The sequence below is a fragment of the Spea bombifrons genome, chromosome 3 (assembly GCF_027358695.1).
Source record: "Spea bombifrons isolate aSpeBom1 chromosome 3, aSpeBom1.2.pri, whole genome shotgun sequence".
In the NCBI taxonomy this organism is placed as follows: domain Eukaryota; kingdom Metazoa; phylum Chordata; class Amphibia; order Anura; family Pelobatidae; genus Spea; species Spea bombifrons.
Window position 1 is genome coordinate 83,121,233 of NC_071089.1, and position 24,335 is coordinate 83,145,567.

Consider the following 24,335-nt stretch of genomic DNA (forward strand, 5'->3'; position numbering starts at 1 on the left):
ATGTGTGGCATTTAGCACGAGATGGTAGAATAAAAAGCCTTAACTAGGGTACTTACCTTACATCACTGTACATAATGCACTAATAGAAAGCATCAAGATATAATCAAGGCTTTTAGCGGCATGGTTACTAACGTACTGCAATATAGTCTAGCTACTGACCTGGCATTATTTTTGGGATCAGTCTTGTGTTGCTGTTTCTCATCTCTCTTTTACAATAGACATGTATTTCTGAATACAGATTTTCAGTATGCAAAGCAGTTCGCACAGGAAGTAGACTTGTCATTAATATAGAAAGCTGGTGTTCAGATTTACGTGTGTGTAACAGAGCAGAAAATTCATACTGCACTATGAAGAGAAACCAAACTCTTGTGTATAGTAAACTGGCTGTTATTCCGAAACAAAAGTTTTTCAACATAAGAGGTTTACAACTTACAGAAGCAAACGTATAACTTATAATGGGGTATAGTGATGAACACCTCCATCTAATCTATCAGTACAAAAAGAAAGCAATAAACTTTGTTTTTAATAATGTTTTATTGTGTCACTTGGTTTTCAATAATGCTTTATTGTGTCACTTGTTTTTTTAATAAGACCTTTATTGAGCCAACAAACAAAAAGAGGAAAAAGAAAAACAAAAGCTGCATGAGCTGCTTTTAGGGCCTCAGTGAGTTCTTTTTCAGATCGAAGGTTCATTCCATGTATTATCTTTGACTAAAAAGACTTCAAAATATCTAGGGCTGAAACAACTAATCGATAAAATCGATAATGAAAATCGTTATCAACGATTTTCATTATCGATTAGTCGAATCGATTTTTATCGATTTTATCCTTATATAATCCAACCTCAAACAGAGATCGGATTATAACACTAGAATCCAGATCCCCCGCAACGCTGCAGGGGACCTGGATTCCCCTCACCGTCGGCCGGTCTCTCACTTCCGTCTCTCTCTCCCCCCTCCCATACACCCCTCTGACTCCTCCCCCTCCCATACACTGCTCTGCCTCTCTCCCGACTCCTGGTATTTTGTGAGCCTCTGTTGCTGACAGGCACTTTCACTGCAGCTTCATAGAAGCCTCAGCGTAAGTGAAGGTGAGTAACGGAGGCTGTCTGTGCGCATCGTGCAGACCCCCACCGGCTGACAGAGAATCGAGGTCTCCTGCAGAGGATCATCCTCTCTGTCAGCTGGTGGGGGTCTGTATCGCACAGACAGCCTCCGTTACTGCCCTTCACTTACACTGCAGCTTCATGGAAGCCTCAGCGTAAGTGCATGTCAGCAACAGAGGTTCACAAAATACCAGGGAGTCGGGAGAGAGGCAGAGTGGTGTATGGGAGGGGGGAGGAGTCAGAGTGGTGTATGGGAGGGGGGAGGAGTCAGAGTGGTGTATGGTAGGGGGAGGAGTCAGAGTGGAGTATGGGAGGGGGAGGAGTCAGAGTGGTGTATGGGAGAGGGAGGAGGCAAAGTGGTGTATGGGAGGGGGGGAGGAGGCAAAGTGGTGTATGGGAGGGGGGAGGAGGCAAAGTGGTGTATGGGAGGGGGGAGGAGGCAAAGTGGTGTATGAGAGGGGAGGAGGCAAAGTGGTGTATGGGAGGGGGAGGAGGCAAAGTGGAGTATGGGGGGGAGTAGGCAAAGTGGAGTATGGGAGGGGGGGAGGAGGCAAAGTGGAGTATGGGAGGGGGAGGAGGCAGAGTGGAGTATGGGAGGGGGGAGGAGGCAGAGTGGAGTATGGGAGGGGGGAGGAGGCAGAGTGGTGTATGGGTGAGTTATAGTGGTGTATGGGGGGTATAATGAATTTCAGAGTGGCATATCTGGGGGAGGCAGAGTGTGAATCAGGGAGAATTTCAGGGCGGTGCAGTGCATTTATGGGGAGCAGAGTGGCATATCAGGGTGCACAGTGGCATATAGGGAGGTATAAGGCATAAATGGGGGCGAGTGGCATATTGGAAGTTATAAGGCATATCAGGGGGGCATAAGACATATCTGGGGGTAAAAGGTATATCAGGGGGCTCAGTTGGATATCACTGGCATATAAGGAGTATAAGGCATATCGGGGGCACAGTAGCATATCAGGGGCACAGTGGAATCTCTGGCATATAAGAGGTATAAGGCATATATGGGGCAGAGTGGCAAGCTGGGGGTCAGATGTGCATAACTGGGGGCAGTTTGGTAAATAAAAGAAAATATAAACAAGGCTTTTTTCTCAGTTTTTATTAAATATGAAAAATAGTTAACATATGAATTAATATTTACTAATAACTTTGTACACTGTGTTTGGGTTCTTGTAGCTTTTATTATGTCATTAAAATAAGAAGGTGAATAGCGAGAGGCCATTGCAATAAAGAGATGAAAGTGTAAATTGTACGTTTTTTATTACATTATTTTAAATTAAAAAAAAATGCATTTTTTTATCCGATTAATCGATGAATCTAAAAAATAATCGGCCAACTAATCGATTATTAAAATAATCGTTAGTTGCAGCCCTAAAAATATCATACATACATAAGTATACAGACACACTCGCTTCACTGATCAGTGAGCTAGATAAACTAAGAATTATGTAGTAGATCTCTGTGGCCTTCAAAGCTTATGTGACTCCACTGTAGAGCCCTGCGTGGGATTGTTCTCTTAATCCCGCTCCCGCTGAATTTATGACCATTACCGCCCGATCCCGCAACATGTGTGTTCCACTCCCGCCTGCTATAAATATGCCAAAATATGTATCCAATACCGCCCGCTCCCTCAAACATTCACAAACATTCATTCAGTCATTCATAGACACTAATCATACACAGATACTCATTCATTCCCTCAATCATGCATACTCGTTCATACAAACTCCCCCACCCCCTTAGCTGATTGGCAGATTTCACACGCACTCCCGCAAGGCTGCCTTCGTGTTGCTCCCACACAGCGTCTCTTCTCTTGTCCCGCCCAGGGGGAGCAGGAATGAAGCAGAGACACCCCATTAACAATAACTGCCCCTAAGTTAACCCTAAACACCCCATTAACTATAACTGCCCCTAAGTTAACCCTAAACACCCCATTAACTATAACTGCCCCTAAGTTAACCCTAAACACCCCATTAACTATAACTGCCCCTAAATTAACCCCCACCTCCCCAAACTTTCAGCAGCCCAAATATTAATTTTATACTCACAGTTAGATGAGTGTCACAGCCATGGTGATGCTAATGAAATGGGCGGAGCCAATCGACCATTTGGCTCCGCCCCTTTCTTCCTCCCTGCAGCCACTGCCGATTGGCCCCGCCCCTTTCTTTCTCCAGCAGCGATTGCAGGGAGGGACTGGAAAAAGGAAGTGGGCGGGCCAATCGGCAGTGACTGCAGGGAAGAATTGTAAGTAGCAACTGCTGCTGTGACTCCTGTGAGTCACACTAAACGGATTATAACAGGAGGGGTATTTTTCAGAGCATTTGCTCTGAAAAAACCCTCATTTTATAATCGATAAAAATCGATTCAACTAATCGATAATGAAATTCGTTGCCAACGAATTTCATTATCGATTATCATCGATTTTATCGATTAGTTGTTGCAGCCCTAGAATACATTTTGTGTTCAATGCACAAAGGAGGCCAGCACAGCTAGGCAGGTACTCTTCTTAGGTATTAAATAATGCAAGAGGAAATACAACATGTATCTTGTGAAATATCCTTAGATTTTAGATTCTTACAATTGATTTTTGTACAGTATATGTGCTATATATATATATATATATATATATATTATACACACACACACTGCTCAAAATAATAAAGGGAACACTAAGATTACACATCCTAGATCTGAATGAATTAACTAATCGTATGACATACTTTCGTCTTTACATAGTTGAATGCGCTGACAACAAAATCACACAAAAATTCTCAATGGAAATCAAATTTATCAACCCATGGAGGTCTGGATATGGAGTCACACTCAAAATCAAAATGGAAAACCACACTACAGGCTGATCCAACTTTGATGTAATGTCCTTAAAACCAGTCACAATGAGGCTCAGTAGTGTGTGTGGCCTCCACGTGCCCGTATGACCTCCCTACAACGCCTGGGCATGTTCCTGATGAGTTTGCGGATGGTCTCCTGAGGGATGTCCTCCCAGACCTGGACTAAAGCATCTGCCAACTCCTGGACAGTCTGTGGTGCAACGTGGCTTTGGTGGATGGAGCGAAACATGATGTCCCAGTTGTGCTCAATCGGATTCAGGTCTGGGGAACGGGCGGGCCAGTCCATAGAATCAATGCCTTCCTCTTGCAGGAACTGCTGACACACTCCACATGAGGTCTAGCATTGTCTTGCATTAGGAGGAACCCAGGGCCAACCGCACCAGCATATGGTCTCACAAGGGGTCTGAGGATCTCATCTCGGTACCTAATGGCAGTCAGGCTACCTCTGGCAAGCACATGGAGGGCTGTGCGGCCCCCCAAAGAAATGCACCCCACACCATTACTGACCCACCGCCAAACCGGTCATGCTGGAGGATGTTGCAGGCAGCAGAACGTTCTACACATCTGCCACGTATGTCACATGTGCTCAGTGTGAACCTGCTTTCATCTGTGAAGAGCACAGGGCGTCTGGTGTTCTCTGGCAAATGCCAAACGTCCTGCACGGTGTTGGGCTGTAAGCACAACCCCCACCTGTGGACGTCGGGCCCTCATACCACCCTCATGGAGTCTGTTTCTGACCGTTTGAGTAGACAAATGCACATTTGTGGCCTGCTGGAGGTCATTTTGCAGGGCTCTGGCAGTGCTCCTCCTTGCACAAAGGCGGAGGTAGCGGTCCTGCTGCTGGGTTGTTGCCCTCCTACGGCCTTCTCCACGTCTCCTGATGTACTGGCCTGTCTCCTGGTAGCGCCTCCATGCTCTGGACACTACGCTGACAGACACAGCAAACCTTCTTGCCACAGCTCGCATTGATGTGCCATCCTGGATGAGCTGCACTACCTGAGCCACTTGTGTGAATTGTAGACTCCGTCTCATGCTACCACTAGAGTGAAATCACCGCCAGCATTCAAAAGTGACCAAAACATCAGCCAGGAGGCATAGTAACTGAGAAGTGGTCTGTGGTCACCACCTGCAGAACCACTCCTTTATTGGGGGTGTCTTGCTAATTGCCTATAATTTCCACCTGTTGTCTGTTCCATTTGCACAACAGCATGTGAAATTGACTTCGAGTTACATTGTGTTGTTTAAGTGTTCCCTTTATTATTTTGAGCAGTGTATATATATATATAATCCCTGGGTGATATTTATCCAGTCCTTAGGGGATCCCTGTAACAGGGACACAATCACTCCTTTTAACATAAAGGTTCCCCATCGCTATAAACCCACACATGTGGCAACAAATATCACAAATCAACTAATTCACATTAGCATCCTTCATAGGGGTGAGAGCTATGTCATACCTACCAGTTTATGTATTGAATCTGTTTAACTAGTAATTACATAACTTAAAGGGACAATACAACCACCATATGCACTTGCTGAGAGGTGCCTTTAAATTTTCATTTGGCCTCCTTTGCAAATCTATGGAGGGATTGTGCAATCCTCCATATGCATTTGCCTCATTGTTCTGCCGCTTTCCTTACCCCTACCCCATTTCCTAAGCTTGCACTGTGAGAGTTCCAGGGGCTCTAACAAGATTGAATTCAATGGGAGCATTTTCCTTCCATCGACAGGCTGATCCAAGCACCAACAGTGGCAGGAAAAGCAGGGCAAGTGATTCATTTTATTTTGGGTTGAATAATGCATATTAAAGTATTTACAAAGCATTTGAATACATATTCTTCATTGATTGGTCTGCTTTTGTATAGTAACTGGTTGCAAAACAATTGGCTCACCTCACTGCTTACGTACTAATTCTCTCACATACAGAGCTACACGTTTCTCATGGAGAGCCATATACTATGATGCCCTTATAAATAAACTCAACACATATTAATCATTGAAGGCTGAATTCCAATACAGTTTAATAAACGGATACATTTATTATCTGCTGTAGTTAACTGAGAATATCGTATAATCTCTACAACCAACACTTAGCCACATAATTTTGCGTGAGAAAAGGGTTAAAAAAATTACCACCATAGTGAGGATATAATTCAAAATGCTGTTTAATTGGTTCATGGTACAATACTGCAACCAATCAGTAGTTAGCAACTGATTAGTTACTATGGAGACCTCTGGGCAACCAGGGAGGAATTTCATTACTTAACAAGCATGGAAGGAGAGAAATAACAGAGAGGGATGGTATCTATAGGGGTGAAAAAGGAAAACAAAAAACCCATGAACCTTATCATTTTGTATGTCTATGTGTTAATACAAAAAAAATGGATGGAGCTAAAGACACAGACCGTTTAAAAAAATCCCTAAGGAATAACAGAAATGCTTAAAAATTCTGTTTTCCAGCTCAAGCTCCATCCAGATGTTACTAGGAACATAAAAATAACAAGGTCAAATGTTTTATTTGCAATGACCTACATATTTGCCAATGAAATGCAAATGTTAATCTCAATGGACATTTGCATTGCTTACAATAAAAAAGCAATAGACACACAGTTTTATGGTAAATCACTAACTAATCCCTGTGATACACAGTGTTAGCGCACATTCAAACCGATTCGGGCTGTGCATTTAGTAATGCACATTGTTATTGGTAGGAATAACAATGATCCTGTTACCTCTTCCTCTTCTCTGCCCTCTGTGCATGGAAGCCTCTGGTAGTCAGATTTCTCCCCCATGTCCTCCAGGGATGCCAGGACAGCGTCAGTCTGGCATCAAGGTGTCAATAAGACAAAATCCACAGTGGATAAGATATACATTAGAAAGCATATAAATGGTCAAGGACAGTGAGCACACATTGCTCACACCATTTCCTTTCAAAAGAAAAATGTGGAAAATGTCTCAAGATATCCAGATATCATATCTCATATATTTTCCACCGCAAAAAAATCAAATTTTTCCATTGCAATGATGAATAGCAAGAAACGAGGGAAGTAGAAGATGAGAATATCAAAAACCGATGCAAGCAGAGTGATATAGGTTTGCAATTGCAGTCAGTCACTTCTGTGTATATTCTGAGCATGTCAAGTAGCCATAACAAGAGGTTAGAAGCTTTTACCGCCGGCTAACAGAAGTACCAGTCTTCTCTGCAAAAAATTATTATCCTCCGTTACCCGACAAGTAGCTCACGTGTAAGAATAATAAAAACACAGGGGTGTTGTAGGTTCAGTCCAATAAGATAGTCGGGTCAGCGTTTAATCCATGTCCTTGCTCAGGGGTGATCCATGGACACCAAATATACACTAAAACACAAAGTGTTATTGCATCAATACACAGTCATAAGAAGATGCACCTTGTGCAGATGTAGCTTTCTCAACAAAGTCCAGCACGGCCTGTATACATGACACAGAATCCAGGAGTTAAGAGTCTGATTGATAAAGCATTTTGAGTGCATCCTTTTGAAGCAGAGATAGGGCTGTCCATACAAAAGGCTGTCGCAGTTCTGCACTGCAGCTTCATGCCCCCCCCCCACTGCTGGGTACACAACGCACCCTCCCTTTCCGTGTCACTGGCAGCAGCTCTCTTCTGTCTCCACCTCTCACTGCAGATTAGTGAAGGTTGAGCTGAGCCTCCCAACCCAGCGGCAATCACTCTGAGCACATCTGCTTGGTAGCACTGCCCCCAACATCCTAGCAACGCAGTGGTAATATAACGTGTGGGGTGGTGGTTGGGGCAATGCCGTGCCTGGTGGGTCTTACCATGCCTTCAACCACTAACCCTGGGCATTTGATCGTGAGCGAGACTAACACCTGCACAATGGAGTAGTAGTAAAATGGAGACGGCAGATAAAGACAAAGAAGGATGTCAGAGGGTGGAGGCGGAGGCAGAAAGACAGCAGAATGGAAAAGCACACACCTGGATAGGAGGAACATTTTATAAGCCTCATAGATTCCTCTATAAAGTGCTATAACAGTTCAAGAATCAACATGCCTTTACTTTTACTTTACTTAAAAAAATGGCAACAGGCATCATCTACGCTAACTCTGGCTGCAACTACAATCATTCTCATTCATGTGCTGGAATGTCAAAGAATGAGGTTTAAAATAAATAAACACAAAGTAAAACTGCCTGGTAGTTTTGTTTATTATTTATTTCGTACCCTTCAAAATGACTTTTTTTGGGATAGAATTGACTATAATCTGTCTGTAATAGAGAACTGTATTAAACTAACCAGTGCTGTGCAATTTTAGTTATGTTTCAATGACTTGTGATTATTATTTTATTGCAAACATTCACTGAATTTAATTTAGAGGATGACAGAAAATAACCACTGCTATGCATTTATGAATGAAGTTCAGATAACATTCCCTTAAGTCCTCAGGTCAATAATATTTTTCTATTAAAATATGGGTCCTACAGCCTAACCTATAAGTCCTGTTACCATGATTGATGAACACAATAGGTCACATACCACCAAAAGCAACACTCCCAAGCTGAGCTCCAGGTAGGACGGCGCAGCAGGTAAGAAGTTATGACTTGTACTTGACAAGTATCCATGGAAATACACAGCTAAAAGGAAATAAGCTATGTACAAGCTAAACAAAACAATCAATGTTACACATAGTATTATTAATCATAAGGAGGTGTATTGAGGCCAGGGGTATCAGTACCATGGACAGGGTCTGAGACAAAGCTGACCTGACTGCTTAGAGCCATGACCCCCAAGGAGTAATCTAACCCAGTACCTGGACATTGACTTTATACGCTATGCCATGTATGGCGACATACTTATTTAGTGTATCTGGCCATCAAAAGTAAAGGGAGCCAAAATGTGGATACATTCTAGGGTACACTGCACCATTTTATTCATTAATTTATATATTCGGAAGCGATGTACATCTGAACGTAACAAGTAGCACATGACATAATTTATAGAATTTTAAAAATGAAAGGCAAGGAGGCCCCTGTTAAAACCAGCTTTCAATTTGTATCATTCCCTTTGCAGCTCTGCAGTCTAACAAAGGCAGGCACGACACAGAATTGGTTTACTTTACAGTTTTTTCACCTACTGTTGGTATAAACAGCAGCCCTACAATCAATATGTGTGTTTATCAATGAAACAATCACAGACAAACTGAATGTTTTCTAACTAGTTAGTTCCATTCTAACGCTTAAGAATCATGTATTACTCCTCACCTCTTTTTTATATACAAGGGCCTCTTTTGTTTACTTTTTATTTTATCTGGGGAATTCAATATTTTATATTTATGCACACATGACAAACTGGTACAGATTTATATATATAAAAAAAAACAGTAATAATGTTTACATTTGTAGTATCACAGCAGCATGGCACATGCCGTATTTGCTCGATTATAAGACGACCCCCCCAAATCTGAATATTAATTTATGAAAAAAAAGAAAAAGCCTGAATATAAGATGACCCTATAGGAATTTTTTTTTACCAGTAAATGTTAATTCATGTATAACTATGTGAACATTTTTTTAATAAAAGCTATGATTGAGAAAAATATTTTGTTTTTATTTCCTTTTTTTCAACCTGCCCCCCCAGTTATGCACATCTGCCCCCTGGCTTGCCACTCTGCCCCAGAAATGCCTTATAACCCCTATATGCCACTGTGCCCCATGATATGCCTTTTAGCCCTCTATATGCCACTGTGCCCCATGATATACCTTTTGACCCCCTATGTGCCACTCTGCCTCCAGAATTGCCTTATACTCCTATATGCCACTCTGGCATTTAGGGGGTTAAAATGCATATTATGGGGCAGAGTGGCATATAGGGAGGTATAAGGCATTTCACAGAGCACTCTGCCTCTAGAAATGCCTTATGCCCCCCATTTAACACTCTCTCCCCCTCCCTCCTCCAAACTCCCCGGTGCGTAGTCTGGGCAGCGTGTAGACAACTTCCGCTGCAGCCGGGAGGAGGTGCGGTTAGCAGCGGGGGTTGTCTGCGTCCATCGTGAAGACCTTCCCCGGCTGTCAGAGTCCACAGGGAATCGCGAAGAGCTCTACACGCTGCCCGGACTAAGCACCGGGGACTCAGAAGTACCGGTAAGTGGGGGGAAGACAGGAGGATCCAGGTCCCCTGCATCGCTGCGGGGGATCTGGATCTTAGTCTCATAGTCAGACCTAGTTGAGGTCTGATTATAAGACAACCCTGATTATAAGACGAGGGGTATTTTTCAGAGCATTAGCTCTGGAAAAAACCTTGTCTTATAATCGAGCAAATACGGTATATTACTACTTATATGGCCACTTCACCTATACTTTATAGGTATTAAACATTTAGAACTAAAAAGATCCGCATTGTATATTTGTAGGAAGAAAACCAAAAAAAATCAATCATATTATAATTCACATTCTGACCCCTAAAAGGGCAGGAAGAAAAAAAATCAGGAAAGACAAAGGGAGTTCAATACGCAAAGCTTAGAGGAGAGATGTGAAAAAAATTGCCACTAAAGTAGTTTAATTGACCAAAATACATTGAGTTGGGAAATGCCTTACATGAATGAAAACAATAACCTAAAAAGTACCAATTTCTAAAAAATTAGACAACCCAGAATTTTACTATGAGATTGTAGGCTATTGTTATGCAGCCATTTTTATTTTTTGTGTTTTTCTTTAACCCCTTGATGACAATTGCCGGTCCGAGCACGTCACGGAAAAACAAGTCGTTTACGACAATTGACGTGCCAGGACAGTCATGTCTTTAAACGGGTGCAGAAAGCGATCTACTTTCGCTTTCTGCACCCAAACGGCGTTGCTGTAATGCCTCGACCTTCAGCAACGCCACGATCGCCACTAGGGGCCATCTCTGGCCCCTCCCCGGGGCGGACGCCCGTTTTAAAAGCGGTGTCGCTAGAATGCCTCGATCAGGAGGCATCCAGCGACACCAAACACTTACCCCAGGATGGACTGTGACCGCTCAGAATACTACTGCAAACTTTGAAAAAATTCTGGTGGTAAAATGTGTGCATGCAAAGTGTTAAAATACCAGCATTTAAAATACCCTGGGGTGTCTAGTTTTCAAAAATATATGGTTTTGTTGGGCACAAATGGCCCGGCTCAAAGATGTACCAAATAGGGCATGGGCAGTGGATCCCCAAATGCCAAAGTTCAACATTGAAAAATGCGCATGCCCCAAATGTGGCCCTTTTGCCCCCAAACAGCCAGGCAAAATCATTCATGTGAGGTATCGCTGTACTCAAGAGATGTTGCTGAACACATATTGGGGTGTTTTGTGATAGTGACATATACGAGAACCTTTTAATTCATACCTGAAGTAAAATGTGTGTGAAAAAACAAATGCAAAAAAAATTACTACCATAAAGTTTGACAAAGGCTGATGGTAGAATTAGTGCTTGTAAAGGGTTAAAATACTAGCATTTGGAATACCCTGGGCTGTCTAGTTTTCAAAAATATACGACTTGATGGGGTAAACTGCATTGGCCGGGTTCAAAGATACCCGAAATGGCACATGGGGGGGAAGAATTACCAGATTTGGAAAAAATGGCTTTGAAATAGCAAAACGCTACCTGTACTTATTGCCCCATAATGTGTAGAAAAAAGCAAAAAAAAAACATAAAAACATTGGGTATTTCTAAACTCAGGACAAATAGTAGAATCTATTTAGCAGGTTTTTTCATTACCTTTTATAGATGAGTAAAAGATTTTTCAACTAAAAGTCATTTTTTTCTACATTTTTCACCATATTTTATACTTTTTTTAATAGTAAATAATATGATACAATCAAAACAATGTCATCTAAAGAAAGCCCTTCTTGTCCTGAAAAAAACAATATATAACTTGTGTGGGTTCAGTAAACGGGAAAGAAGAAAATTACAGCTAAACATGAGCAGCGCAGAAATGTTAAAACGGCCATTGTCACGAAGAGTACAAAAAGTAAAATCAGCCTTTGTCACGAAGGGGTTAAAAAAAAAATCATAATACAAGGTAGGCTTTTGTGGGCTACAACTCACAACACTCTTATCATCAGACTGATTGAAGGTGATGGAAGTTGTAATCCACAGATGGCCATCAGCTCATTTACATAAAAAAAAATTATAACATTTATAAAATATGGGTGTAGGGTATGGTTTTTTTTGCGATTTGCAGGTGGAGGGAGGGCGGTAGCTGGCTGTGGCATAATGGCTGATCCCCTAGGGATCAAGATAGCTTTTCCAGTGCACTAGAAAGTTGATTTAACCTGTTGGCACACTTTATTTTTTTTAAAAGGTTGTAGCGGTGTACACAGATGTGCATGCCGCTACTATCATCATGAAAACATTGGCTGGCATGGAACGTCATGATTAAAGGAGTGGCATGCACACCTGTGTACACCGCTACCTGATGGTTCATTCATCCTCTCTTGGTCGATCATGTGATGAAGGTCATGAAGGTTTTAGCAAACTAAAAATGCATGGCATGGGCATAAAGCTAGACAAAACCAAGGAATGATTAAGGGTCTTTACATCTGGAGAAGCGGACAACTAGATGGGTCAAATGGCTCAACCATCAAATTCTATGTTTCTAAAATAAAATCTGATTTGTAAGGTTGGACAATGACCGCTATACTGCATATGCCACTAAATACAGCATGTCCTGAAGATTGCTGAAATCCGGGTTCTAATCCACAACACTGCTTCTCTGGGTCACGGTTTAAAATTGGAATATTTTTGTGTCTGTATAAAAAGTGTTTTTTTCCCAGATTACTCCTTCTATGCCACTTTCATAAAACACATTTTCCAGTGAAATACAAAAAAAGTTAATTAAAAACACAAATGAATATCAAACTAATATGCATTTTTTACAATGCTTTACCATGCTTTCAAAACATTGTTGCATGTGTTACTGTAATAGCCACAAATACAATGTAAGGATGTTTCTTTGGTTACTAAGTTGTGCTTTGATCTCATTTGATGCAGTTCATGCAGTATAATAGATAAATGTTTTTTCATTACTCATTGACGCTATAATTCTGAAAACTGCGATATGTCAGCCCTTTATTCCCGAAAATACAGAAAGACAAACAAAATAAATAAGAGCTGAGGTACTTGTTGCTTTTTTGTTTGCAGATACAGTCCACTCTGCTGGTTAAAACCTAATGTCGACTGACTGCCTTGTTTATCTCACGTTGAGAAACCGTCACAGCTATGTCACGACATCAGTCATGTGTGCTGTAAAGTGATTAAAGGACAAGGCATGAGGAGGGATTTGGTGCAGAGTTGTAGATTTCTTACCTCCAGCATAATGCTGAGCTCGAGCGTCTAACCTGAAGCAGCTTATGCAAACCCCTGCTTGTGCTCTAGGACACGTGAGTGTGATGTCACAGCCCTCTTAAAGGAGCCATTCATGGCCAGGCTGTGATGTCACCATGCCTCCAACATTCTGTGGGCTTTCTACAATGTTTACCAGGCTGAGAAGTTTCCTTGCAATCTGTGCGCCCACTCACTAGTCTCTGAGGATACTTGGCAAGGAACCAAGTATGAGGAGAAATTGAGCATACAGCCTGCCTTTTTTGGGAGAAAAACTCTAATCCTAGGAGATTTTTGACATTATCCGGGGGTTTAGTATGGAGTATAGAACAATCTATCCTGAAACTCCACACCAAACGATTGAATGAACTAGAATACCATCTATGTTTAGCTTGATTCCTAGTTTATTTTGCTGCTTTTAAAGGTAAAGGTCTCTACTAACACCAAACAATGTGTGTGTAAATATATTATTTGGTATAAATATACATTTCCTAAAGCAAGGAGTATCTCTCAGAAATTATGTTATTCATGCCTCACCACCTCTGCTAGAGGGCTAATCTATGCATCCACTGCTCTGAAACATCTTCCAATATCTTCTGTTGAACAGGGTATCATACCGTATAAAGTCTGGACATTTCTATAATGACACTCTAATAACACTGTGCCCATGCTTGGTTTGCCTTGAAAAGAAATCCTGCAAAACAAACTGTGCCACAGTCTGGACAGGCAGGCCATTCTTAGGGGCATAACCAACTGATTTACCCAAACAGAGCATTCCAAAAGTATATGTTTCAAATAAAATCAGAGTTCTCCCACAGGTTAAATGCACAGTGGCCAGTCTTGCCCAAATTTCAGCACATAAGACAAGCCATAGAAAAGCTATATAGAAAGAATTGATTCAACTTCTTCAATTAAAAGTTCTACCCAATACCTGGGTTCATGAGGTGTCTGGTGCCCCCAGCATTTGAACATAAAAGTACCTACTGGTGAACAGGGGAAACGGTTTACCAGTGACCTCTGAACCTAGAAGCTCCTTATAGTGCACCTCCACAGTGAGTCCAAATACAAGAGACTGTGCACTAAACCACGTGTTTTTAGCTACCGAGATAGGTTGCTGAAAATCAGGGCACCTGTTAAGACAACCAGGTCAAGAACAGTTTGGTAACCAGAATGACAGATCCACTTTAAATATAACATGAGATAAAACAATCCACATTTCATTTTAGAAAATGCCTATAAAGAGTTCTATAAATATCACTTGATTACACATACATAATAAGCACATGCACTCCACACAGGGTAGGATTCGCAGTACACACAAGATCAATTAGCAGCAGAACAGGCTAGTCCCAGGAAAAGCCTCACGTTAAGATCCGTAGTATAATCAGCTTTTCCCAGATAAAACCCTCCATATGCTAGGCATGGTGCTGCAGGCCCGAAGGACACGTGAGAGCTCGGTTCATACCCAGCTCGTGTCTAGGGGGACATGCAAGGGAGAGCTAATCACACAGTTAAAAATATACTTACTATCTTTTCACTAACTTTGCCTTGTCTCTCACTTCTCCCAACACCACCACAGGAAAAAAGTACTGTTAAGTTCATTATGTATTTTCATATTATTGTGGGAAGTCAGCCGGAATGGAATGCAAAATAATAATAAAAAAATATTGCAAAGTGCAGCCACTAAATCAAGCTGGTTTGTACGTTGTGTAACGCGACAAATTTGGCTTGGACCTAGAAGCCAGCCATAAATAAAAAAGTTAGTAGCTAGTTTTGTTTCTTCCACAATCATATTTTTATTTTCCTGGTGCCCGTGGTTTGTCGAGCCTTGTCATACACTAACATACATTTACATTCTAAACACCATACAGCAACAGACATACGCTAACATTATACACTCATCTACACACGTGCTACTACCATACACTAATACACACTAACACTATATGCGGACATACAGTCATGCTAATGTCACACTGAAACAACCAACATATGTATTCTGCAAAGATACATATGTTAGAAGTTACCCCGACCATTTCTCATTAAAATTTACTTTTTAACAAAAAAAAAACCTCAAAACCATACATATCACAACCAACAAAGAATATGTTCAAAGAATGACAGGTGTAACATGCAGCCTGTAATTAGCAGGAGGCGGTAGAAAGCCACACTGAGCGGGTATCTACAGTGGAATGCTCCCAGGAATGCCGCCTGACTTCCTGCCTGCCCCAGGTACAGCTAACTTGACCTAGTAATGAATGTGGGGAGGGACAGGCAGGAAGTACTTGCTACCCGCATACTGGCTGCCACTTTCCTAAACATCCAATGTCAAAAAGCTAGAGGGACAAGGGCCACTCCTGTTCAGTTATTGAATGTTGAATTTCACATTCATGTTATTTGGCTGGATGTGAATGCTGAGATTAGTACTCCATTTACCCTTATTTTATCAATCTTCCAACAAGAGTACTCATTACTTATCTACCAAGAAATACTTTATAACTGTGCAATGCTCAAATATCCATGCCTAATCAAAGCTGTGATTAACTTCATTTTTCCCCATCTCACTCAAAATAAGGGGTGGAACAATTGGACTTATAAATCATCAGAGACATAAGAATATATAACTAAAACTATATAAGAATTAAACACATACTTCCTGATAACAGCTGCAAGTCCATGTGATCATCTACTGAATAAATGGAAGGGAGTAGATGTAGTATTGTTACAACACCACTGACACTATGAGAATTGTAAGCTAACAACACCTTGACAAAAAACACTGTATTATTAGTCCTCATTCAAGTCAATATTAGCAAAGGTTCCCTCAAACTAACTTGATATTTATATATAATGTAGCACTTCATAAAACTATCAATGCCCAGTTAAGAAAGACCTAAGCCCTCCAATTACTTACCCCAAGTGACCCTCCGGCTTGAGTTGCCTCTCTGCCAGTCTCCTGTTACTCCCGCCACCTCAGTCAATCCTTGTTCACAGTTATGTGTTAATTACACTGTGCATATAATAGATTGCAAGCTCCTGTGCCCAAGAGCTGCTGTTGATATTCTTCATGTTTTAAGAGTTGTAAAGGAACACATTTCTTGCCATGGTCACATGATACTACTTGTTAAACACCAGACCTTAAACCGCTCTTCTCACAACGTCCTCAGACCTGAATTACATTCCATGGGTTTGTATTCTCCTGCATTGAGTTTTCCGGTTGTGTCATGGTTTCCTTGTGATTACACAGAATCCTAAAGTGCTGTCTGGGTCCACACCTATACGCCTGAAGACAGAGTGATCATGTTAATAACAACATTGCCATTACTTCATTCTTAGTCACTTTTTAACATATTACTCCCAGCCACAGTCTTTAAAATCTATTGCCAAATAAGATAACAAAACTACTATTTAAAATTGTCACATGGTACTGGGGAGGTTTTTAAAGGCTACACGTTAATAAGGAATGATGTGTACATAAATCACTCCCTTTACACAAACTATCCACATCCAAAGTTTGGGAGGTGACTGAACTTTGTTCCTATACAATACTTAAGTTTTCTTCCTTTTAGTAGCTTGTGGTGCCACATCATAATGAGAATCTATTTCAGGTCTGACAAATTCATGTGGCTTGTAGTTCATATTACTCATTGAACAATGAGGATATTATTTATACACACACGGTTGTTTAATTCATAAGCAAATATCCAAACATGGTTACATGTGAAATATCCAAGGTCTGTCAGAATATTTAGGCAGAAGAAAAAGATCAAGAAAAATTATAGATCTAGTTTTCTAAAACTATTTTACTAAATCCCAGAATTGCTGTTCAGTAATTTCTATATTCATTGCCCAGTCCTCTGTTTATGTTACTGTTTCTGTATGCAGGACACAGAGGTATGTTTTGTGGGGTTCATGCAATTCATCGGAGGGGGAGAAGGCATTGCGTATCCACTAAAGAAAGTCTCACATCACTGCCTAAATTGAGAAGTTACACATCTGTCACATTGAAAGGATCTTGTTTAAGTGAAATGCATTGAGGCAGTAGCCAGACTAATATACTTCTCTTCTGTCTAACATAGAACTATCCTCACATCTGTCTTGTCAAGACCTGTAAATGAAAAAGCCTTCACTTACTAAATTCAGATGTTCAAGTTAATCCACCAGGGAATGCTGGGCAGGGGCGGATAAATTTGGTTTAGGAGCCAGCGAAAAAAATTAGCATTTTTTTTTCTTTACTAACACAAATACTAACATACTTAAACACACACACAACCATAATTACACATGTATACTAACACATACACTAACATACTTACACAGACACATTCAGTAAGATACTTACATACACTAACATACTTACACATGTACAGCAATTTGTACTTTCACTTTTGTTGGCTCAGGACAGCTCTTCTGCTGCCTGCACTCTCACAGTTGTCACAAGCTGCTTGCTTCTGAGTGCTGGGAAACGATGTCATTAGCCTGCACTTAGACTCAGTCGGCATGCTGGGACAGAGGAAGTGTGGGCCAGCGTATGTCAGGGGGCAGCAGTGTTGGCAGTAACAGGCAGAGGCCCCCGGCAATGTGAGGGCCAAATTAGAGTGCTTCCCCGCAAAACCCTATGCACCAAAAAGTAAAACACCAAATGTTTGTCAAGCCCTGATTAACAGAGATTGACTTTTTGGTCTGGTCAATTTTTTACCCCTGGGAGGCCAGGAAATTTTCAAAAATGTTTAAATCCTTTAGTTTAAGAACTGTAGTAAAAAAAATTTTCTCTTTAAATCCCATAAAGCTAATAAACAAGTGCTGTAAAACTTGATGGAATGATGGAGAGTGTTGGGGGCAGTACACCGCAGCTCAGAAGTAAGTAATATGCATTCAATGTGATGAAGCTATTTTGGGTCAGCATACTGTACCTTTAAAACCATAATCTCAACTATATGGATGACAGGCGTTTTTTCTCTGCAGGATTCAATTAGGATTTTATCTTAGATATGAGAAACCAAATCAAATGCATAATTCTTCCTTTGTCCTTCAAAGAATGTTACTTAGTGCAGAATGTAATAATTGTTTTTGTAACAATGGAAATGTAGGTCTCATCAATCAGTCTGTTTTAACCATATGTCTATGTGTGCAAAAAACTAAAAAGAACAGGTGAGTATTGTAGGTCTATGGACCAGTCACCACCAGGTTAAAATGATTTAAAATTATACATTGGGTATCAGAATACCATATTTGCTCAGTTATAAGACAACTCCCCACACACTTTTGGAAGAAAAGGTCTGAATATAAGGTGACACTATGGGGGAAGGGTGACCTTTATGTACAGTAGTGTGGAGGTAGGACTAGGGTAGAGCCCTGCGCGGGACTGTTTTCTGAATTCGCTCCCGCTGAATTTCTTACCATTAAAGTCTGCTCCCGCAACCTGTGTGTTCCATTCCCACCCGCTCCCGCAACATATGTGTCCAATCCCGCCCGCTCTTACCCTTAAATGAACTGCAGATTTCCCACACACTCCCGCAAGGCTGCCTTCGCGTTCCTCGCACACAGCATCCCTTCTCTTGTACCGCCCAGGGGAAGCAGGAACAAAGCAGAGTCACGTGACGTGTAAAATCACGTGACTCCGCTGGGTTCCTGGGTGGAACAAGAGAAGAGACGCTGTGTGCGAGCAACGTGAAGGCAGCCTTGCGGGAGTGGGCTGGATTACTGGGACCCGCAGGTACATTGTCTGACCACCACGCTCCCACCCGCAACACCGCCCGCACCAGCAAGTTTTTTGAGGCAGCCTGAGAATCACAGAATATGTAACCCACAAAGGTTTGCCCCTACTTGAGCCAGCTCCTCTCCACAACTTGTGAAAAGGAGCACATACTGATAGGCAGGACTGCGGGAGATTAGTTTTAAAATTTTAACTGCAATTATGGGGGGGAGCGTGCACATCTGTGTCTTTTGTAGGGGTCTTTACGTGGCTTGGAATGAGTTACCATATACCAAACTGGTTAATATTGTAAGGGTATAAATGGATTATAAAAGGTTGTGTGTTCAATGATGTATAGTGTTGTTCAGTGTCACTGTCGTCTCATGCCTGGCACAGAGTGTTACAAGTGATGCAAGGAAGATATTACAGATTTGCTTTTCTGTGACAGAAAAGCCAATCATCACTGCCACGCTCACACCACAGCCTTATCAATGGGTGAGCGGATGAAGAAAGGCATCACAACTTGGGGAAAGACAAAGGAGGGCAACAAACCCCTCAGCTCTGTCCAAAGACACACATAATGAATTGCTGTAACTATAATCATCCTACTTTAACTGAAAAAAAATGGGACAGTGTGTGTTTCAGCTATGTGCTCATTTATCCAATCAGCAGTAAAACACAGACCATGCTGTAAAACATAATTTACAGTGAGTCAAAAAGAAGGTAGCTCTGTCCATTATTTGCAAAAAGATTTACATCATTAGGAGTTATTTTGCTCTAAAACAATGTCAAATAATGCACTTAAGTCTTTGTCACTTGGAGTATTTAATAGCAGTAATCACATAAACTAGCTTAGAAAGTGAACAGGATGTGGATGCCAGGACCACTCTTCCAAAAAGGGCACATACAAACAGTTCTCTAACAGGCCACTTGGGACTTTACATTTATGCTACTCCTCTCTCACCAAGCAATAAAGCAGCCTGAAATTCCTGTTTAGAGAATATAAGTGATTGAGGGAGATCAGAGAACATATAATGATGACTTTTTCTTGGAAGTCCTAATTCTAATTGACTGAACCGCAAAGCATAGGAGAATTGTGTATTTTGCTCAATATTTTATGTCTGTCTACTTCCGTGGATGGCCTTAGACTACTGGGGATCATTTTTAGTGGGTCATTCAGAGCTTATTAGAGATGTCTTATTTTAACATATTTAGCTTGAGCTTCTGCAATCTAGATTGCATACAGCAACACGACCAAGATTAGTACATTGCTATGTAGGGGTGACCACAGCATTCTGTAAGGCTATTAAGGGGCCTACCTATTTCCAGGGGGGGGTGGAGGAGAACATTGGAGCCACACAGCCTCTCCCTTGAATTGAATAAAAGTAACACTGTAGAAATTTCACAATATTAAGATGAAAATACCACAGACGTTTACTGCAGCAGAAAAACAGGTTATGGAACCTTCTTTCTGTAAACACACAGACTTAATACAATTACCAGGGGATTGTTATTTATTTAACACAGTTTTGTGTTTATGGACAAACGTGCTGCTTGAAAAATTTTTTTTAACCATTTTCAAACTAGAATATAAAAGCAGGTGAAAACACTGGCCAAAACTCCAGCACACCTAGCACGTTTGTCTTCATGCACATGGTACTGACAGAAGGAAAATGTGCACCACGTCTCTGTCTCTTTACCCCTTCCTTAGTATTTGCTCCCTCCCAAGAGCCAGAGGGCTATTGCTCCCCACTGTCTACACAGTGACATTACAACTTATTCAAGAGAAACTCTCAATGGCTGGCAGAAAGAAACCACAATTCAATAGGTACATTTTAATGTTTTTCATAAAGTAATTACAATACACTGTAAGGAGCTAGAATAAAGGGATAGAACAAGGGAGGGCTCCTAATTGTTGGAGATGTGATCAAGATGGTTCTTTTTTACACATCTGGTGGTCTTGTAAATTAGTTTCTCAAATTTGGAAATATGCTTATGAATGGTTTAATCAACCATCTAATATAAAACTAGACAGGGACCCTAAGATCTCGCTGCTCCTTCTAAATATAAAAAATATTCCAAAAGATAGGAGACCACTAGCGATTCATTGTTTAGCAGCTGCAAAAATAATAATAGCTAGAAATTGGAGATCTACTAACCCCTTTCAAATTGACCATTATTCAGCCCTGTTGATTCATCAACTAAGCATGGAAAATGATATTAGCTGGTCTTTAGATACAACCGGTATGACTGCTTGGACTTACCTCAATTGGTTAACCCCTTAAGGACAATAGGGGTTTTTACTCGTAGTATATTGCGGGACAATGGCTCTTTTAACGTTTTTCAGTGTTACTGTTTAGATGTAATTTTCTTCTTTCTCATTTCATGCTCCCACACATATTATATATTGTTTTTTTCCAGGACAAACAGGGCTTTCTTTAGATACCATTCATTTTATCATATCATCTAATTTACTATAAAAAAAATGATAAAATATGGGGATTTTTTGTTAAAAAATTACTTTTTCTCACTTTTTAAACAGAAAACTTTTACTTATCTGCAAAAACGAATGAAAAAACCTGCTAAATAGATTCTACTATTTGTCCTGAGTTTAGAAATACCCAATGTTTTTATGTTTTTTTGCTTTTTTCTGCACGTTATGGGGCAATAAGTACAGGTAGCGTTTTGCCATTTCAAAACCATTTTTTCCAAATCTGGTAATTCTTCCCCCCATGTGCCATTTCGGGTATCTTTGAAGCCGGATAATGCAATTTACCCCATCAAGTCATATATTTTTAAAAACTAGACACCCCAAGGCATCTGAAATGCTGGTATTTTAACCCTTTCCATGCAGTAATTTTACCACCACCCTTAGTGAAACTTTATGGTAGTAATTTTTTTTTGTATTTTTTTCACACGTGTTGTACTTCAGGTATAAATCTATCGCTCCTGGTATATGTCCGTGTCAAACAACACCCCAATATGTGTTCAGTAACATCTCCTGAGCGCAGTGATACCCCCCATGCATGGGTTTGTAGGGTTATTTGGGAAGTAAAATGCCGCCTTTGTGAGGTGTGTATTTTTTGCCATTTAGACATCTGCCCCATGTCCCATATTTGGGACATCTTTGAACCCGGCCAATTCAATTTACCCCATCAACTCATATATTTTTTAATACTAGACACCCTATGGGCATTTGTAATGCCAATATTTTAACTCTTTCCATGCTGGAATTTTTGTAAAGATAAAGAATTTTAGGACTTGCTTATTAAAAACTTTTTTTTTTTTTTTTTTTTTGGTGACAGTGGGGATTTTTACATGTTACCATATTTTTTTAATTTTTTTTAAACATTTTTGACCAATTTTTTTTTTTTTTTTTTTTAATACTAATCACTCTCAATAGTGAGCTGGGCTCCATTGACCTTGCATGGTTGGATGCAGTACCTGCATTCAACCTGCAGGAGGAGCTCGAGAGTTCACAAGAGGGTCTGGATAGACCCTCTGAACTCAGATCTATTGTTAATGCCATCCTTTGAATGACGGCAACGTCATTCACAGGATGGCACTTGTGGTTGCTCCTCGGAGCAATCACAAGGCGATCGGGGGTCGGGGGGTTGTGTTGCTACATGCCTCGATACTGAGGCATGTCAGCAACACAGTTTATGCTTAGGAAGCGATTCCGATCGCTTCCTAAGCAGTTTTAGCCAGGCGCCGCCGCGATCTTTGATGATCGGTGCGGCGGCGGCCATTTTTCTTCCGGGGAGGGCTGCCAAGGGCTGCCCTCCCCGGATCCACGGTCAGCCTCACTTGTGAGGCTTCCGTGGATGCTGCAAAGCCGCCGATCGCGTCGAAAACGCCGCGATCGCGGCGATGCAGCTATTTAACGGCAGCCCGTACATGTACGTGCATTGTCGTTAACCCGTTGCACGGCAACCCCGTACATGTACGGGGATTGTCGTTAAGGGGTTAAAAAAAGCCCAGGACATTGTAGAGACAAAAAAAAAATAAAAAAAATAAAAATCAAATGAAAATGTCTCTCTCTCTTCTGGGACTCTCATCAACTTTCCAATCGTAATATTTTTTAAATTTATTTATTTATTTTCTTTTGGGTTTTTTTTTTTTTTGTTTTTTTTTTTGCTTTTGCTCGTTATTTGATGCCAGAAGTCGTTGTAATCAATGTGTATTATGGTTTTTTTATGTTTGTATGTATCTAGACTTGTTTAATAATAATAAATAAAAAAATTACAACTAATACAAACATATCATCATAATATTTCAAGTAACAAATGGAATGACAACAGAAAGTGTCAATATGTTCAGATGACCTGTGTCTCTAAGGAATTCTGTTTTCACATGGATGCCATTCACCCAAGCGAGCATTTCCTTGTCATATTAAAAATATTTTTATCCAGTAGTATATTGTTCAAAATCATAGTCACTACACAAAACCACAATAAATAAAAAAAAAAAGAACAAGGGAGAGCTGGAATGCACAAGGGCTGAAAACACCACAATAGAGAGATCTACTAAGGAACAAATTAGTTCTGCTAGTAGTAAGGGTAGTAGTGGTTGTTACGCTTGTGAAAGAGTGGTTTATTATATAAAGCGGGAACTGCAAATGAGTTGCAGTTTCAAATCACTAACGTCACTATGCATTACAAAGTGCTAGCCCCAGTGGGCACGTGCCGCAGGGTCAACATACCTCTTCTTGCAGGAGAAGTTAGTCTGTGCTGGCCCTTCATAATGCAAAATGTCATTCTTTAAATTCAAACGGCAACTCCCCTGCAAACTCACGGTTTATTGAATAAACTACAAACAAGTAGTTTCCGGAATGTGTGTTCTGTAACAATTAGCATTCCGATTTGTGCGCTGGCACCGAGAGGTGGTGTCCTAATATCTGTGCAGGGGTTGGAAGGGATACCCCTGACATAAGTAACAAGCTTATGTTGTGTATTTCCCTGATGTTTCAGTAAGTGTGGGTGAGGTATGTGTCCCTGATGTGATTCCGTCCCTGCCTCTTACACTTATGAATGGGGTGGAGTGTTTAAGTTGAATGAAACCCTGTGTTGCTTGTTTCACTAACCTCACATACAGCTGTACTGCCTGCTCCGGGGGAGGACTTGGCTAATTAGATGATTCCGGGAATGCTTGTTAATAAAAGCATAGTGTCTTTGTAGCAGCTATTATTTTTCTTTTCCTCTGGCCCTAACCAACTGATCTATTATAATGTAACATATGAGTACAGCATGGGCACAAGCATTAACCCCCTGAAGTGCCACAATCGTGTCATGGAGCGATCGGGCACCAGGGGAGAGTCAGAGATGGTCTGTAGCTGCCTGTCCCACCGGGCC

The 24,335-nt window shown here is 41.0% G+C and overlaps 1 protein-coding gene across 1 annotated transcript in view; it reads right to left on the reverse strand.

Annotated features, from left to right (window-relative positions):
* Positions 1-6,939, reverse strand: part of TNK2 (tyrosine kinase non receptor 2) — a 44,265-nt gene extending 37,326 nt beyond the window's left edge. The window contains exon 1 of the mRNA XM_053460371.1: positions 6,690-6,939. Coding sequence (XP_053316346.1) covers positions 6,690-6,749 — 60 coding nt within the window. The 5' untranslated portion in view covers positions 6,750-6,939. The remainder of the gene's footprint in view (positions 1-6,689) is intronic.
* Positions 6,940-24,335: the final 17,396 nt, after the last annotated feature.